The 18,898-nt window shown below is 40.2% G+C and overlaps 1 protein-coding gene across 2 annotated transcripts in view; it reads right to left on the reverse strand.

Moving 5' to 3' along the window:
* LOC124722501 (phospholipase A-2-activating protein) overlaps positions 1 to 18,898 on the reverse strand; it is a 139,445-nt gene that overhangs the window by 73,173 nt on the left and 47,374 nt on the right. For both annotated transcript variants that reach the window (XM_047247655.1, XM_047247656.1), the window contains one exon: positions 18,043 to 18,207. In XM_047247655.1, the coding sequence (XP_047103611.1) occupies positions 18,043 to 18,207 (165 nt within the window). The remainder of the gene's footprint in view (positions 1 to 18,042; positions 18,208 to 18,898) is intronic.

Raw genomic sequence — 18,898 nt, forward strand, 5'->3', positions numbered from 1 at the left:
GATTCAGTTGCACCGTTTACCTAGAATTTGCCTAGGTTTCAGTTGGGATAACCCAACCTTCTTCAGAATAACAGTAACTACCGTTTGTCCATAGTGAACATCGTCAAGCTAAAACTACAAATCCATAAATTATCGTCAGACTGTAAAACTTATCTGGAACTGCCTCGGCCCCACTTCGCGACCCCGATGTGGCAGCCATGAGTGCTCCAGCACAGCACAGCATCACTTATGCAAAATTCAACTCGCCCTTTTCTCATGTGATATCCTATGTACTATGGACGAAGGGTGACAGGAACACTCCATATTTCCAGATTTCTGGAAAGTGTTTGACACAGTGTCATATTCAAGACAGTTAATGAAGTTATAAGCACACAGAACAGCTTTTCAGATGTGTGAATGGTTCAAAGAAGTTTTAAGTAAGAGGACTGCAGTACTGTCAGTTTTTATGTTTTCTGTCATTTGGTGGTTGCTTCTATATTCTTGGAGATAAGAATCCTCTAATGTTACTAAATGAAAAGCTGTTTATTTGTTGCCATACACATTTCACTCCGTTTTATTTGCGAAGCATCTTCAGTGGTCTGTTAGGTGGAAGTTCTCACTTAACAAAGAAACACCCAAAACCGTAATGTTTTAATGACTGCCATTATTATGTAACACTATCATCATCATCATCATCATCATCATCATCATATATAAAACAAACATGTATTACAAGCCACTGAAAATACATCAAAAATAAAAAGAAGCGAAACATGTACAATAGAATACAAATAGTCTTTCATCTAGTTACATTAGACAAACCCCATCTCCAAGAATAAAGAATCCAACAAGTTTTCCTAGGTGGTGAGTGTTCTTCAGAGATATAGGTATCATCAAGAGTGGCCCAGGAAGTCTGATAGGACACTTGTTCTCCTTATACAGAAATGATCCGACAGTAAGGATGAGTAAAAATCGGTGACTGTAGCTGATGACACTGCAGGGTACAGGAAAGTGTCATATTTGTGTGCTGTTGGAGGACACAACAAGACCTGGATGTACCTGCTATTTGGTGTGAATTAGTCAGTCACATAGATCCTATGAACTATTCCTTTATAGAAATGGTGTGCAACAAGTCAGTTTACAGGATACATATACGTGAGTAGTTTTGATATTCATGAGCACATTTGAAAACCAACTTCTTTTTTTCTGGTTGCCAGTTTTTCAATAAAAAATTGTCCATGAAATAGGAGTTTTTTTGCTGATGCACACTGAACTCCTTCCTGATTCACTGACAGTCAGGGTCATTTTTTCCTCTATTGTTGTAGGTGTGTTAGTGACTAATATATATATAAAATTGTAATGGAACAGTTAAAATGCCTAGCTCCTCAAAGCAGCACCTATGAAATGACCACAGGTGAACACCACATATTCTTATAGCTCTCTTTTGTACAGTCTATACTGTAAGTGATGAGTTACCCCAGAAAGCAATTAAATGAGACACAATTTGATTGAAACATGCAAAATATGTTAAGAAGTTGATTGTTTCCCAGACTAGCAATTATATGAGGAGCAAAAGTAGCTTAATTGTCTGAGCAGCTTAGTAACATGCTTCTAGTCTAAAATTTCATAATTAAGTATAACCAAAAATTTGGAGCATTTTATCCTGTTTACTGACTCCTGTTCATGTGCTACATCAATTCTTGGTCTGAGTACTTGTTGCACAGAACAGAATTAAGTGCATTTTCTCGAAATTTAAGAGAGTCCATTTTCAGAGAACCACTAAATAATTCATAAATAAAACATCATTAACAATCTCTTCTGCCACTTTCTCTCTAATGGAACTTTTTATAACACTGGCATCAACTGCAAGAAGTATCAATTCCGCTTGATGAACGTTAAGCAGAAAGGAATTTACTCATAAAGAGTGAAGCTGAGCTCCGACAAACTTTCAGAGGCTGTTCATTGATACCTTCGCAGTATTTTGGTATAAGGCACCCATGGGCTCTCGTTGCTCATTACAGAGTAATAACACAAGAATGACTTTTCTGTTTGTTACCTCAGTTGCATTTGTTTCTGTGAAAATACCTTCACCAAAGTGAAAAAGCTTATGACATGCAACTACCAAAATGTACAACACAAAACGAGTAATGCAACAACTATCAGACACAAATGTGCTGTGATGTGGTTGCTATCACTGCAGGAACAGCTCAGCACAGCTTCATCCTGCTTCTCCACTGCATTCAGTGAAACCATACATGAGGCACTTGTCTATCAGCCCTTCATCAGTAACCTATCCAGAATGTTGTGTATCGCTGTTAATGTACAACCAACACCAGAGAAACCACCCTGAGGCAGAACCGAGGATAGGAACCTGAGAACAATGATTAAATGGCATTACTGTTGTCAGTAAACAGTACCATGAGTGAATGGAATAAGTTTGTTTCCAAACAAAACACACAATGCACACCGTTGACATTTGCACTGTTGTGTACTATTTTCCAGTGCAATAAAGATACAAACCTAAGTGGGGCAAGAGACAAAACCAAATGCAGTAACTCTTTAACAAGTCACCAGAGGCAGTTTGTCCCTTATACCAAAATTCTCAAGCTCCGAAAATTGTTTTAATTATTTAGAACACCTTTTCGCATTGGTTTGGTGAGACATGACAAACTAGCTACGTGAAAAGCCATCAATTCCACAAAACTTAAGTTCTGTTAAGAGAGTAACATGACTCACACCTGGACTTAACAACTCGCTGGTGAGTGAGTGTGAGCATTTGCATCTGCTCACGCTCTTACCCATGAGTAGAGCACTTGCACTGTGACACGTGCACTCGAACGTGCCCCCCCCCCCCCCCATACACACACACTTGTCACAATGAGGGAGAAATGCCAACTGTGAAATGGAAGCACCAGTTTTGGCATTGGTGCCATCTAATGATAGGAATGGGGAGTTGGCATTCTGTGACACTGACCATGTCTCTGCACTGCAATCCACAGTGCAAAGAAAGTTATCATTTTGCACAAAAAGATGTGTTTGTAAAATGTTTAGTGTATCATATGACACTGAACAGTTGCAGGAACTCAATTTAAAGGTGTTACATGTACCACCACATAGAAGAATACAGAAACTGGAAATGTGAAAGACCTGAAAGTCTAGAAGAGGTTTTAAAACTTAAAAGGAAGTTTTCCAAAGAGGAATAAAAATCACCTGAGTGTGCCATGCAGATGAGCTACAATATATCACTACTTGTGCCCTTTCACAGACTGTGATTTAATAAAAGAATAATTGGTACCTGTAGTCGAACACTTATGTCCACTTCACACTGAACAATTTTGCTCGGTGCCATTATGAAACGTGACAATCATGCATCCCACACAGATTAAGGGAGATGACATTCAGAGTCAGTGTGCAAAATCTTTGTAAAGTGTTTGCTGAATATTCTTTAGTGTTCTGTGAACTTGTAGATATCATAGGCACAAAGAGGGGTGTGACATTCTTGGCAGTGTTGAAGAAAGTGTAGAAAATATAGGTTTGTCATGGAATTTATTAGACTGCGTGTCTACAAATGGATCACCAGACACATTAAGAAAAAAATTAGGGTCCATAGTGCAACTGAATTGGAAAATGGCATAGCTTCCAGTAACCATTTCACACTGGACAATGATTATTTACGAGTTTCTTGTCATCTTTCTTCTATACAGGTTGAACAATCTGCATAGAAAAATTCCCTGCCAACAATATTATGTATTACTCTAACTTTTGACAATTAGGTTTGAATTTTCAGCAAAACCATTTGAGCTTTTGTTTCTTACAAATTTTATAATTCTATTAACTTCAGTTAAGGATGTTGGTGATACTTCTACTTGCTTAAAATTTTGTGGAATGATAATTTTAACATATTCTCTTGTGCCTTCAACTGAACCATTCAATCCTATTTTTTCCTGCTACATTTAGAAAGTGACTGTTAAACATACGCACAATTTGTGAATTATCAGTCATAAAATCATCATTTAGTTAACTGTGATAGTATCTTGTGCACTGAACAGTTGTCCTGTCTCCCATTTCACAATATCCCACATGTTTTAAATCTTATTATCTGCATAATTTCTGTCAAGACATGCATATTTCTGGACATTTTAATGACTTCCCTTAAAATATTACATTATTTTTGTAGAATGCAAGTAACATCAGATCTTGACTTGTTCTGGCGTTTCCCTTCCCACTTATGTGACATTTTAATAGCTCTAATTATCCATGGTTTACCCTTTTTATGGACTTTCTGGACAACTTTTAGGAAAACTACTTCCAAATACTGACACCAATTTACTGTGGAGAGTACTGAGTTTCACTAGGTACCTTATCCTACACGATCTCTCTTAAATTATTCTTAAAACATTGTAGCCTGGTTTGATTAATAAGCCTCATTACTTTTTTGAAGATGCCTCAGGGTTGTAAGGTGCTAAATTATTTATTTCCATTAATTGTGCATAACCATCAGATGGTTCATTAACAACTGCATACATATTAATTGTTTCAGACTTACAACTGTCTATATAAAGGATCCTGCTAGCCTGCTACGAATGGCAGTTTACTCTAAATGAGGACAAATCTATGTTAATGCAGGTGAGTAGGAAAAATAATCTTGTAGAGTTTGAATACAGTATTAGTGCTGTTTGACACAGCCACATCTATTAAATGTATATGCATAACATTGCACAGCAACATGAAATGGATCAGACCGTAAGGTCAGTGGTAGGGAAGATGAATGGCCAACTTCGGTTTATTGGGAGAATTCTGGGAAAGTGTGGTTAATCTATAAAGGAGACCATGATCCTGTCTTGTGTACTGCTCAACTGTTTGGGATCCCCACCAGGTGAGAATAAAGGAAGACAATGAAGCAATTTGGAGACAAGTTATAGGATATGTTACCAGTAGGTTTAACTAACACGTATTACGGAAATGCCCTGTTAACTCAAAGGGGAATCCCTGGATGGAAGACAACTTTCTTTTCACAATCCACTACATACATCTTGCGTAACAACCAAGACGACAAGATATGAGAAAACAGGGCTCACACAGAAGAATAAAGACACATGTTTTTCCTTCACTCCACTGGTGAATGGAACAGCAAAGGTAATGACTAACAGTAGTACAGAGTACCTTCACCACACCCACCATATAGTGGCTTGCGGAGATTGTATGCAGTTGTAGTTCCATCCTCAACTGTGGTACAACATCCAAGGTGGCTACACATGTGACTGCATGTCTGACAAGCATACATGATCAAGTCTTTACTGCAAACATGGTTGAGCACTTGTCGTGAAACTCTGCAGACTGCACAAGCACATTTATTGTGCATAAATTTGTGCAGGCTTATACACGCAAACATCAAGTCATAAAGCAGTCCGTGGAGTATCGTCATATTGAACATCATGAAGCAAATCAATCATCAGTTGCTGCCAGAATGTATTTGAGAGTATGAAAACCAGCTTTGGCTCCGTAGCATTAAATCCGAAGCCCACGAGGATAATACAATGAAAGGTGCTGAATATGATCTGCTTCCTACAAAATCTATAGTAACTGAACCTGTTGCACATAAAAATGTCATTAAAATGGTAAAAAGCTTTCCTGCTGTTTAGAGGAAAGTATCACCACCTGATGATCATAAGGAAATGCAAAATGGCTTCGGCAGTATTTCCATTTAACAGTCTGCAGTGTTGCACTGTGTCTCTCTCTTTCTGGAACTCAAAGTATAGTGATACTGCCTATTGCCCTTCATCCATGGTTTGCAGGATATTGCGTAAGAAATGACAAACAGTTTTTTATGAGCTACACTTTCTAAATCCATGCTGATTTGTGGACAGAAGCTTTTTTTCTGTCTAAGAGGAATTTATTATATTCAAATCTTGAGTATGCTCAAAAATTCTGCAGCAAATCAACATTAAATATACTGGTCTGTCATTATGTGTGTCAATTCTTTTGCCCTTCTTATGTATGGGAGTCATCTGGGCTATTTTCCAGTCACTTGGGACTTTCCACTGGGCAAGAGCTTCACAACAAAAGCAAGCCAAGTATGGGGCCAAAGCACTCTTTCAGCTGCTTTTAATTGACATGGATGGCTATTTTTTCGCCTTCCATATGGGGGTTTGTGTGGCAGTCAAACAATGGTATGTCTGTACAGTTCTTCTGTGTGAATGGTCTTTTTTATGTAAAATTTAAAACTTCAAGTTTCTTTTGCTATCTTATGTTTGCCGCACCACAATGGTGGACAACTGACTGAAAAGAAGGCTTTGAACTGTTTAACTATTTTTATGGAGGGCCATAATTTTCTTGGGTTCTTGGCAAGATCTTTCACTAATGCATGACGGTGGAAGTTGAATGTTTTGGCAATCAATCTTTGTAGACACAAGAACTGCTACTGACTTTTGCCTGTAAACATTTCTGAGTTACTTTTTGAACCACGAGTGGAACAATCTCTGTTTTCTCAGTGTTTCAGAACTGATGTTATTAAACTACAGAGGTCTTTTCCATTCTTAACTCTTTCACTGCTGGGGACGTGTACACACATCCTGCACCACCATTCCCCTGGTGCTGTGGACATGTACACATGCACCGCTTTGGTTTTCCTACAGAGTTACTGACATCTATATGTGCCCCAAGCCGCCGCCGAGTTACAGCCCTATCTCTGTGAACAAAAGAGTATCAAGTATTTATCATACAAAATATGTCTCTCTTTTCCTGATATCATTAACAAAAAACCTTGTTTTGATATCTCAAACCATTTGTGAAATATGACACTTGTTATGACCACATAAGTCTTGATTTGTAAGGAAGCAAATGGGCGTGTCACACACGACTGTCTGTCGAATATAAATTTTAAAAACTTGAGAACAATGTGAGATAGCATTCTGCCCCCAATTTTAAGTAAAATTTTGATGGCTTTGTTACATTTCATATAGTGCAACATATGAGCTAAAATCAACCATATGGGGAGTTTATGCAAACACACTAAAATTTCATACAATGTTTTAATCCGTCCGATGCAGTGCAGTAAATATGATGAATAATAAAAAGAAATTCAGTCTTTTATCAAGTGAACATACACTATGTGATCAAAAGTATCCAGACACCTGCCTGAAAATGACTTACAAGTGTGTGGCACCCTCCATCGGTAATGCTGGAATTCAGTATGGTGTTTGCCCACTCTTAGCCTTAATGACAGCTTCCACTATATGTTCAATCAGGTGCTGGAAGGTTTCTTGGGGCATGGCAGCCCATTCTTCACGGAGTGTTGCACTGACGAGACATATCGATGTCAGTTGGTGACGCCTGACAAAAAGTTGGCATTCCAAAACGTCCCAAAGGTGTTCTATAGGATTCAGGTCAGAACTCTGTGCAGGCCAGTCCATTACAGCGATGTCATTGTTGTGTAACCACTCCGCCTCAGGCCGTGCATTATGAACAAGTGCTCGGAAGCAAGAAGATGCTTAAAACATCAATGTAGGCCTGTGCTGTGATAGTGCCATGCGAAACAACAAGGGGTGCAAGCCCCGTCCATGAAAAACACGACCACACCATAACACCACCTCCTCTGAATTTACTGTTGGTACTACACACACACACACACACACACACACACACACACACACACAAACAAACAAACAAAGTGGTAGACGACGTTCACCAGGCACCTGCCATACTCACACCATGACAAAGGATCACCACATTGCGTACTGTGATTCGTCACTCCAAACAATGTTTTTCCACTGTTCTATCGTCCTATGTTTATGCTCCTTACACCAAGCGAGGTGTCATTTGGCATTTACCGGCATGATGTGTGGTGTATGAGCAGCCGCTTGACCATGAAATCTCACCTCCCGCCTGACTGTCCTAGTACTGGCAGTGGATCCTGATGCGGTTTGGAATTACTGTGTGATGGTCTGGATAGATGTCTGCCTATTACACATTACGACCCTCTTCAACTGTCAGTGCTCTCTGTCAGTCAACAGGCGAGGTCGGCCTGTACGCTTTATACATCTACATATATACTCCACTAGCCACCAATCAGAGTGTGGTGGAGGGCACAATTGGCGCCAAACTCTTATTTCCCCCCTCTGTTCCACTTGTGGATCACACAAGGAAAAAATGACTGTCTCAACGCCTCAGTACGAGCTCTAATTTCCCTTATCTTTGAATGGTGTTCAGTGCACAATTAGAAAGTTGGTGGTAATAATATATGCTCTACATACTTGGCAAAGATCGGATTTTTGAATTTAATGAGCAGCCCCTTCTGTTTAGTGCGTCTATCTGCAAGCGTATCCCACTTCAAACTTTCTATGAGATTTGTAACGCTCTCGCAACAGCTAAATGTACCAGTCACAAATCTTGCCGCTCTTCTTTGGACCTTTTCAATCTCTTGAATGAGGCCCAACTGGTAAGGGCCCCATAGAGACAAACAATACTCTAAGGCTGGATGAACTAACGTATTGTAAACAATTTCCTTTGTTGAAGGACTGCATCACTTCAGGATCCTACCATTAAACCGCAATCTAGAGTTCGCCTTGCCCGTTACTTGTGTAATCTGATCATTGCATTTGAGATCATTTTGAATAGTCACACCCAGTTACTTGACAGATGTTACCGCTTCCAAAGACTGGGCTTTTATTATGTACTCCTACATTAATAGGGATTTTCACCTTGTTATACACAATAGGTTACACTTGCTAATATTGAGAGATAACTTCTAGTCATTACACCATTTATTTTCTGCAAATCCTCATTGAGTTGTTCACAACTTTCTTGTGATACTACTTTCCTGTACACTACAGCATCATCAGCAAACGGTCTAATGCCACTGTCAATACCATCAACCAGATTGTTTATGTAAATCTTAAAAATCAGCAGACCTATTACGCTGCCCTGGGGACACCTGAAGTTACACTTGTTTCTGTTGAAGTCACCCCATTCAGGACGACATACTGCTCTCTGTCTGTTAGGAAACTTTCTATCCAACCGCATATGTTATCGGACAGACCATAAGCGCGCACTTTTTGGACAAAGCGACAGTGCGGAACTGAGTCTAACACCTTTCGAAAGTCGAGAAATGTGGCATCAACCTGGGAGCCGGTATCTAGAGCCTGTTGTATATCATGCACAAAGAGGGCCAGCTGTGTCTCGCATGACTGCCGTTTCCTAAAACCATGCTGGTTTCTGCAGATGAGCTTCTCAGAGTCTAGAAAGGTCATTATGTCTGAACACAAAATATATTCCATGATTCTACAACAAATCAATGTCAGTGAAATTGGCCAGTAATTATGAGCATCCGATTTTCTACCCTTCTTATAGACTGCTATGACCTGGGCCTTCTTCCAGTCCCATGGAACTTTCCACTGTTCCAATGATGTCTGATAGGTGATGGATAAGAATGGTGCTATATTTGTAGCATAGTCAACATATAATCTTACGGGGATACCGCCTGGGCCAGATGCCTTCCTAGTGTTTAAGGATTTCAACTGTTTTACAATCCCAGATACACTAAGCACTATGGCAGCCATCCTTGAGTTTGTTCCATAATTGAAAGGGGGAATGGTGGTGCAGTTCTCTAACGAAAATGAGTTTTTGAAAGCTAGGTTTGGAATTTCAGCCTTCTGTTTCTCACCATCTGTTACATTACCTGTACAGTCAGCAAGATAAGGTATTGAATTATTCGTAGCGTTCATATATTTTACATACAACCAAAATTTTTTAGGGTATTGTTAGAATCTGCAGATAAAATATTGCTTTAAAATTCATTAAAAGAATCTCTCATTGACCTTTTGACAGCTGTTTTCATTTCGCATAATTTCTGTGAGCGGGGCAGTGACTACGTTTTGAACGACTGTGCAAAATTCTCTGCTTTCTCAGCAACTTCCTAATATGTTTGTTGCACCAAGGTGGATCCTTTCCCTCCCCTATATTTTTGCTAGGCACATACTTCTCTAGCACGTGGTGGACAATACATTTAAATTTCAACAAAAGATGCTCAATATCTTTGTGTCCCACAATGAATGCTTGGAGCTGACTACGAAGATATTCGTTAATGACACTTATTTGCTTCACCAAACAAGAAAAAACCACTGACATATAAGCCACAACAACATTACGGTCGCTAAGACCTCCTTCTAGATTAACTTCCTCAAAAAGATCACATCTGTTTGTCAACAAGATATCTAATATGTTCCCATCTCGAGTTGGTTTTCTAACCAACTGCTCAAGGTTGTATGTTGAGAGCGCTCCTGGAATAACTTTACCCGAGTCTTTGCTTCTGCCCCCTGTGATAAACGTGTAATTTTCCCAGTCAATGGATGCCATATTAAAGTCTCCACCTAACACTAATGGATAATTTGGATATTTAATTACTATGTACTCAAGACTTTCCCTGAAATGTTCTGCGACGCTAGTTGCGGATGCTGGTGGTCTATAAAAACATCCTAATACAATGGTCAATCCTTGTCTGATTGACAGATGTATCCAGACTATTTCACAGTCCGACCCAGTATCGATCTCAACTGCGTTTAAACAGCTTTTAACTGCAATGAACACACTACCTCCCACAACATCAGTCCTATCCTTCCAAAACACTGCCCAAGCCGAGTTAAATTTCACTGCTATTTATGTCTGGTTTCAACACTGCTGTTTATTTCAGACAGTAACTCGGGGATCTTGCTACAGACACTTCAATAATTTACTAACATGAGGTTAGCATATTTAAATCCTTTGGCATGACCTGTTTAGGCAAACTAACAATTTTTGAAGTTGGCACACCCACATCAGTGTCACAAACTTTTACTTTTTCAGGCCAACGGTTTGTTTCCCAAGGGGAGGAACCTAATCTAAAAAAAAACACCATGTGCACACCACAAGTACTGTGCTACCTGTGTAGTTGCCTCCTGTGTGTAGAGCACCCCTGATCTATCAAGGGGCGTCTTACAACCTTCCACCCCATAGCATAGGTTGAGGAATCAACAATCATTTTCGTCACAGAGTTGACGTAGCCTCTGGTTTAAATTCTCCACGTGACTCCAAACCAGAGGACCTTGGTCCGCCCTGGGTACGATGCTGCAGATCATCAGCTTGGCTTCCACTCCTCGAGAGATGGAGGCCACCTCCACCAATTTAGCCAGCTGTTGAAAGGACCCAAGGATTTCCTCGGAACACCGACGACAGGCATCATTGGTGACGACATGTGCAACAATCTGCAGCTGGCTGCACCCCGCACACTTGATAGCCGCTGGAGGAGCCTCTTTCACATCCCGGACAAGGCCTCCGGCAAGCACACTGAGTGAACGTTTGACTCCCTCCCCACCCTAGCCACTATGTTCCTGAAGAGATCCATGACCCACCTAACATTGGAGCTACCAATAACTAACAAACCCCTACCCCCATGTGTCTGTCTGGACCTTGCTGAAGGATATGCCACTATCCTGGCAGAAGGTGCATTCTGATCCAGCTCAGCCTCCTCCTCCCCTCCCCTCCCCTCCCCTCCCCTCCCCTCCCCTCCCCTCCCCTCCCCTCCCTCCAGCATCAGATAGCACACTGAATCTATCAGCAAAGTGCATGGGATTTGGCAGGAGCCTGTGTCCCTCATGCAGCCTTCGCCCTGAGACTCAAGACCTCGACACAGCCACACTTAGGTGAGAGTGGGCCGGCCACCTCAGTCGCACCTGAGGTCAGCTCAGTGACACAGAGCTATGACATCACCGCCCTGCACATCTAGTACAGCAGAGGCTGCCCCAGGCACCCCATCCTCACAGCACCTCAAGGTGGCACTCTGGAGCTTATTGACTGTGGCCAGCAAAGCTTCCAGCTGCATTTGGACTCTGGCCAACTCCTCCTGCATCCGTACACAACAGACACAGTCTCTATCCATCTAGCTAATAACTGATTTACTATAATAAACTTGATGAAACCTACTGCCACACTAGGTGGCAGAAAGGACACTCAACAATGAAAAACAATAAAAATGTATGGTAGAAGCTAGATCTGGTGCTTATTTTCCTGCTAGGGGCTGTATAGTGAATACTAAAGAATAAGACAGTGACCTACAGTAGACTGCTAGGGGCTATCTAGTGAATATTACTAACAAATTAAACAGTAACCTACGGTAAGCTACACCTACTGATTATCCCTCGTATTTATAATGTAAACAAGCATTTACGTACACGCAAAAATGACCTGATAAAACTATAAAAACTGCTACCTCAAATGTATAAAGTCTAAATGACATTAATAAATGTAAATACCGAGTATAGTACACTGACAGATGCAGGTACAAAACAAAACCTTTAACTAACAATAAGAGTTCAGAATGCAAAGCACAAATGCAAACTCTACTTTATAGGAACCAATGGGCTTACAGTACACAATCCCTAAAGCCCACAACAAACTTTATGCTAACTAAACTGTATGTAAGTAGGTCTCAGAAGTTCTACTGTAACACTGATTTACTCAGACATTGTCGTGTAATATTAATTTACCACATATTTTACGTTTGCTTAACTGTTAACTGTCGCAGGTTGCGCTAGTCAAACGTATACAAGCAAGGTTAGAATTTACTGTCAGTATCATTTTTCCTAATAAAACGTATAAGAACTGCTACCTTCAATAAACATAAATACTGAATATTGTGCACTGACTTAATTGATAAACCCACATATTTAATGTCATTCAAGAATGTAAACAAACGTTTGCGTGCACGCAAAATTGTCCTAAACAGAACCTTTGCTTATCTTATTCAGACGCAAATAAGAACTGAAACCTTCAATTTATCACATCTATCTGACACTAATGCAAGTGAATACTATAGAATATACAGCAAAAACAATTAATTGCTAGCTAAATCTTGTAACCCAGCAAGCGAAAAGCACTCGTAGTTGGCGTCAGGGCCGCCGAATTTGTGCTGTATGTGTCCCTTCACATTTCCATTCACTATCACTTTGGAAACAGTGAACCTAGGGATTTTCAGGAGTGTGGAAATCTCACAGACATATGACACAAGTGACACCCATTCACCTGACCACGTTCAAAGTCCGTGAGTTCCGCGGAGCGCCCCAGTCTGCTCTCTCGCAATGTCTAATGACAAGGTCACTGATATAGAGTACTTGGCAGTAAGTGGCAGCACAATCTACCTAATATCCTGTACGATTTGCAAAAATCAAAATTTTTAAGTGATTAGCTTTCTCAAAATCAGATGATAAGTATTTCATAGTGGCCAAATCGCCATTTCTCAGCACTGCTATCAATAACTGGTAAGCAGTACAGCCACAACACAGGCGCACTCACCACTGACTGTAAAGACCATGTCTGAAGCAATGAAAAGGTTTAATCCACTCACTTAGCACAAACTTCTCCTGAGCGCAATTTACATACACTTTAATCTTTGTCCATAATTGCTCTATGTTAACCAAACTGGGATTAAATAACGTCCATTCGTTGTCCGAGCAGAGTGCTAACAACTTCTTGCCTGGCCCTTCCAGTATAGAAACTCGCATAGCCTTCTTGGTAGATTTTTGACTTTAGTAACCATCGTGCCTGTGATGCCTGTACGGTGACATCGACAGGGTCGGGCCTATTTACAGCCATGAGCTGTAAAATATTTCCACTGTGTGTGGGTTGTCACACTAGTTGCACAATACAGTTTACAGAGAAAGCATTCAGCACTTCTTCTCAAGGCTGTCTGTCTGTACCACCTGTGAAGACTCCATAGAAGTCCCAGTCTATACCTGGTATGTTAAAATACAGGGGACAGGCAAAATAATGTGAGCACCTGTACTTACTTGGGAATGGTTTATTAATAAGAGGTTGGACCCCATTTGCCCATAATACAGCTGCGATTCTTCTTGGAATACTGGCATATAATGATTGTATAGTCTCCAGTGGAATGCTATGCCACTCTTCCATCAGAACCTCTTCTAACTCCTATAGTGACGAGAAAGGCGGAAATCTGTTCCAGAGTGTGCACTCCAATACTGTCCGAAAGGGTCCGATAATGTTGAAGTCCGGGGACTGTGCTGGCCAGGGAAAGACGCTGCAGTTTAGTTGCATGCTCCTCATACCACAATTTTACTGTCCTGGCTGTGTGAATGGGTGCATTATCATCCTGAAATATGGTGTCATTGTTGGGGAATGACATTTGAATCATGGGGCGCACTTGATCACCTGAAACATTCACATAATCATTGGCTGTAACACGGCCCTCGAGAGTAATGATGGGACCAGCAGAATATCATGATATGGCTGCCCACACCATCATACTTCCACCTCCATGCTTAACTGTTGGAATCAAGCAATCAGGATTATAGGCTTCTTTTGGCATTCTCCAGATGCAAACCCACCCTGATGTTGGTAATAATGAAAACATTAACTTGTCGGATCATATGTGTTTCCACTTATCAGACGTCCAAAATTTATGCTTCTAACACCATGTTTTACACTTCTTTGCACTGGTTGTCATCACTAATGGTTTTGGTATAGCATCTCGTCCATGAATATTTGCTTTATGGAGTTCACGGTGGACAATGTCAATACATACATCGTCTAAAAAGATGGCTATTGAACTCTGCAGTCACTTTAGTCACCGTAGTTTTGTGTTGTTTTTACATCATTCGTGATAGCGTATGAATATTTGTCATTTAGTTTTGATTTGCGCCCACTATTACGTTTACACGATGATGTCTTTCCATGTTTTGTGTAGCCTTTCACGACTGTTGAAACAGTTGCTCTTGAAACATTCAATAGGTTCCTGATGCTCCAGCTAATCGGGCCTCCACAATCTGCCCTCTTTAGAACTCTTAACTCTTCCATTGCACATCAACCTCAGCCTCTGAATGCAAATACAAAGTGTGCACTACTTGCATACAACCTGCACTGATACCTAGTCCATACTGAACATGCACATTCCAGCACGATACGTACCTTACCTGCTTTGTTTACCATTAAGCACAACCATCCCATTACTACCACTGTTCACATTATTTTGCCTATCCCCTGTATCTTTGAACTACTATATAGAGTCAGTCTGTAAACTCAAGAGCAAGCAGCACTTTTGGTGGGGGAGTGGCCTTTCCCGGAAGAACGCTGCCAACGGCCTACAGGGGCACCCAAAATCTGTTGCCCGTTACCTGTCTAGAGGTGTAGATCGGCGTGCAGTGATATACGTCGTTTCTGTTCGTATGATCTTAGTTGCCAGTGTCAGTTAACTTTGTATACTTACTGATATACTTCGATTTCCGGAAGTGATGGATAACCAACTAGCATTGCAAGAAAATTTGCAGAATATGAGGAAGAGGAGGTATTTGTGGAGTAACGAGCGTTCGACCGTCTCTAACGTTGTTGCATCATGTATTACAGAGGTGACACAAAAAGAACTGTTGGCTAATATTACCAGTCACACTCAAAGGGCTGCAATTTATGCAAACGTCAGCCTCGTCCAATAGGACGCATAAGGAAGGAACGCGAAAATAAGTTGCGTGGTTTAGTGGAATCGCCACGAAGGAAAACTAATAATCCTGGGAGGAAACCGATCGTTATGGACAGTTTCAAAATCACATAAAACCTTTGATACTTATGGAACACTAAATCTCTAGCCCGGTCACTATTCACCTGAATCTGAGACATAATGCCTGAAATTTGTGCGCAATAGCTATTCTAAACACTGCTGAAATTTTTTTCAAAACATGTACATTGATTCTGGACTTTTAAGCAAAAAGCTTGACATACGAGATGCGTTCACATATTAATTTTGATTTTTTTTTGTAAGAAATTTATTTGTTAATCTACAGCAATTCTATCCTCTTCAAAATATTCCCCGTTACATACTATATACTTGTGCCAGTGCTTTTTCGAATTCCCAAAATTCGTTAGGAACTGTTTCTTCGGGTTAGTTTATAGGTCTCTTAACTGTGCATTTTTAATCTCATCCATGCTTGTAAAACTGCTGTCCTTTAAGGCCTGCTTTGAAATGTTGATACCACTTGTATTCCCTTGGTTCACTTATAACAGGTTCACCAAAAGTAATATTTAACATCCGTAAAAATTTCACACACTTAATTCAATTCCTATAACAAAATTTAACACAGCTTCTCTAATCTATTTTTATACAAAACAAATAATCATTGATGCTATCAAAACACATGCAACCTTTTTGACAGCTAACAACGGAGTAAATACCCAATATGCATAACATTGTACACACAGTTTTGAGACATGTTTACGAAGACAGTGACAAAAAGTAGTGCAAATCGGACTAATACAACACGCAAAATTATAAATTTCTGCTTACTTTTTAAACACTCTTCGTGTTGCAAAAATTGTTAAGTTTCAGTGCAGTCCTTCAAAGAAAACTTCTACCTTTTAGTAGAAACACAAAGTAAGAACAAGGCTCAAATTCTACAGATTGGTTGCATTATATGGGGTTCGTTTAATGAATAGCAATAGAGGAACATACAATACATTCACATGAACAGGCATTTGGTTCTATGTTTGTAGTACAATCCTGACTTCCATTCTTATATTAATATTATTTACTCTATAATGTTGTGCTTTGGAAGAAGGTATCGTTTTTTGTATTCCTTATGGTCTTAATACATTTGTCTAAAAATGAATGCAGCCGAGACGTATGTGTTCACGGCGTCGCCACAGATTTAAACCGTGCACCACGGCAGGGCCGGGACTACATTGTGAAAGAGCCTGTAGAAGCGCCTTGTGACGTAGCTGGGTCGGCAGAGTGGGGACTCGCTCACTCGCTCTTCAGTTTACCGACAGACTATACCTGGTAGTTTAAAATCTCTTTAAACTACTATTCATTGATCAACGTACATCTGTGCTACTGAGCAAAGACTTTCTTTGAATGATTCCACAACTGTGACAGTGGACTTGAATAGTTAGTATAGACATTCGATGATTAATTTGAGTTCGTCTATGCCTTTTACTCACACCCAGAAAGCTTCACAGTCAGACAAAATTTCAGCTTTTATAAGGTATCATATTTTTGTTGGTAGAAATGAACACTATCCCTTCTAAAACATCTACTCTATCTTTTCGATAGAAGTTCCACGCTTACATAGTATTTTGAAACTTTCTACTTCAGTTTAATCCAGCTCTCAGCATCAGGGTAGAATTTGAATGCAACATCTTTATTCAAGCGCTGTAAATTCAGTGGCTTTGTTACAAATGCTTCGGCAGTTTAGTGTCAAAATCTAGAAAGCAAATCTGCTTTTGTTCTCTGGGTGCTGACTGGGGAGCATTTATTGTAACCAGCCTATATAGATTATACAGCTTAAACAGGAAACATGAATGGGAACACACAGGGATCATTAAAGTGAGAGAGATTACAGTGCATACCAAGATATTCATGCAATTTTTCCTCTCACTCTGTAAGTAAAGGAAATAGGACAAGCAGTAACTTTTTCTGGTATGTACCACCCCCCATGCACTATACAGTTGCTTTCAGAGCATGTATGCAGAGAGAGTCTCTATCCAACTTCTCGTATAATAACTTTTATGCACACTATGTATAATGATTTTCTGTGTGGGCAAGCACATTGAAAAACCTACTTACACTCCTGTCAGGGTCACATACAGCAACATCAACTCTATCACACAGCAATGACCCTGCCCAGCTATCAGTCAGAAGTACTGTCAGAGTTATTACCTACTCCAGGCACCACCAATACCTTGTGGTAGAGTTTTCAGTGAAACACAACAGCAGTGAGCTATTAGACATTCCCATGTGTTCATTTATTTCCTCAGTTGACATGAAAACAAAACTTAGTTCCCTAAAAATAAATTTGTGTATTGCTGTTGTAATTTCCTGGTTGGTAAATGTCGACTGAACTGTACATTGTGATCAAGTATCAAGAGCATATCTCATAGCGACACCTGACAGGTTTTTTTCTTTTTCCTTTTTTTTTGGGGGGGGGGGGGGGGATATGTTAGAATCAATAAACAGAAACATGAAGCAGTATTTTTTATATCACACTCACTACATTTTCAGAGAATGTATTAATGCAAATTTTTCCTCACCTCAAACCAACAGCTATGTCCCCATTTGGCAAGGAAGTTGCACACCATGCACTCTGACAAGGTAGATTAATTGTCTGAAGACAATCATCTTCATCCCATAATTTAAGGCATGCATCTTCACCACAGGACATAAATATGTTCTCGCCATATGAAAACAAGGCAACACTGAAATTAAAGGGTAAAAACATATCAGTACATGAAGGAATAATGTTCAGATTAACATCATATCATAGATTTGAATCCCTAATGCACATCCATCAAGAATGGTTGCATTTACAAATTTATGAGCACAAGTAATCTGTAATCAATTCGAGTTACAGGACAGCTATCAGCACCGAGTTCGTGACAGCTATTTTCTGCTTTATCCATGAGGGGTAGGCAAATGGAAACCTAACACCCGTCACAATGTGACCATGGAATGATTCTATGCAAAGGTAGTCACCACAGGCATTAAGACATTTATCCCACAGGGAGACAGTATGATCAATTTCTGTTTCTTAGAACACAGTCAGCCACTGACAGATCCAAAACTGCACCCACTCTTGCACTTCACTGTCCGGCTGAAACCAATGCCCATACATCTGTCTTCAGGTTGTCAAAGATATGAAAATAGCACTTTGAATGGTCCAGGCAATACGGAGGATGTTTTAGTGTTTCCCAACCAAATTGCTGAAGCCTATCCTTCGTCCAGTTGGCAGTGTGGGACCCAGTATTATCATGCATCAGGATGTTTCTGTCCAACAGCATTCCTGGGTGTTTTGACTTTATGGCACATCACAGTGATGTGCACAGACTGTCGTTCCACGTTCAAGAAACTCAATGAGTTGAAGGCTCCTGTAGCCGAAGGAGGTGGTCA

This window comes from Schistocerca piceifrons, chromosome X, assembly GCF_021461385.2.
Source record: "Schistocerca piceifrons isolate TAMUIC-IGC-003096 chromosome X, iqSchPice1.1, whole genome shotgun sequence".
NCBI classification, from domain to species: Eukaryota; Metazoa; Arthropoda; class Insecta; order Orthoptera; family Acrididae; genus Schistocerca; species Schistocerca piceifrons.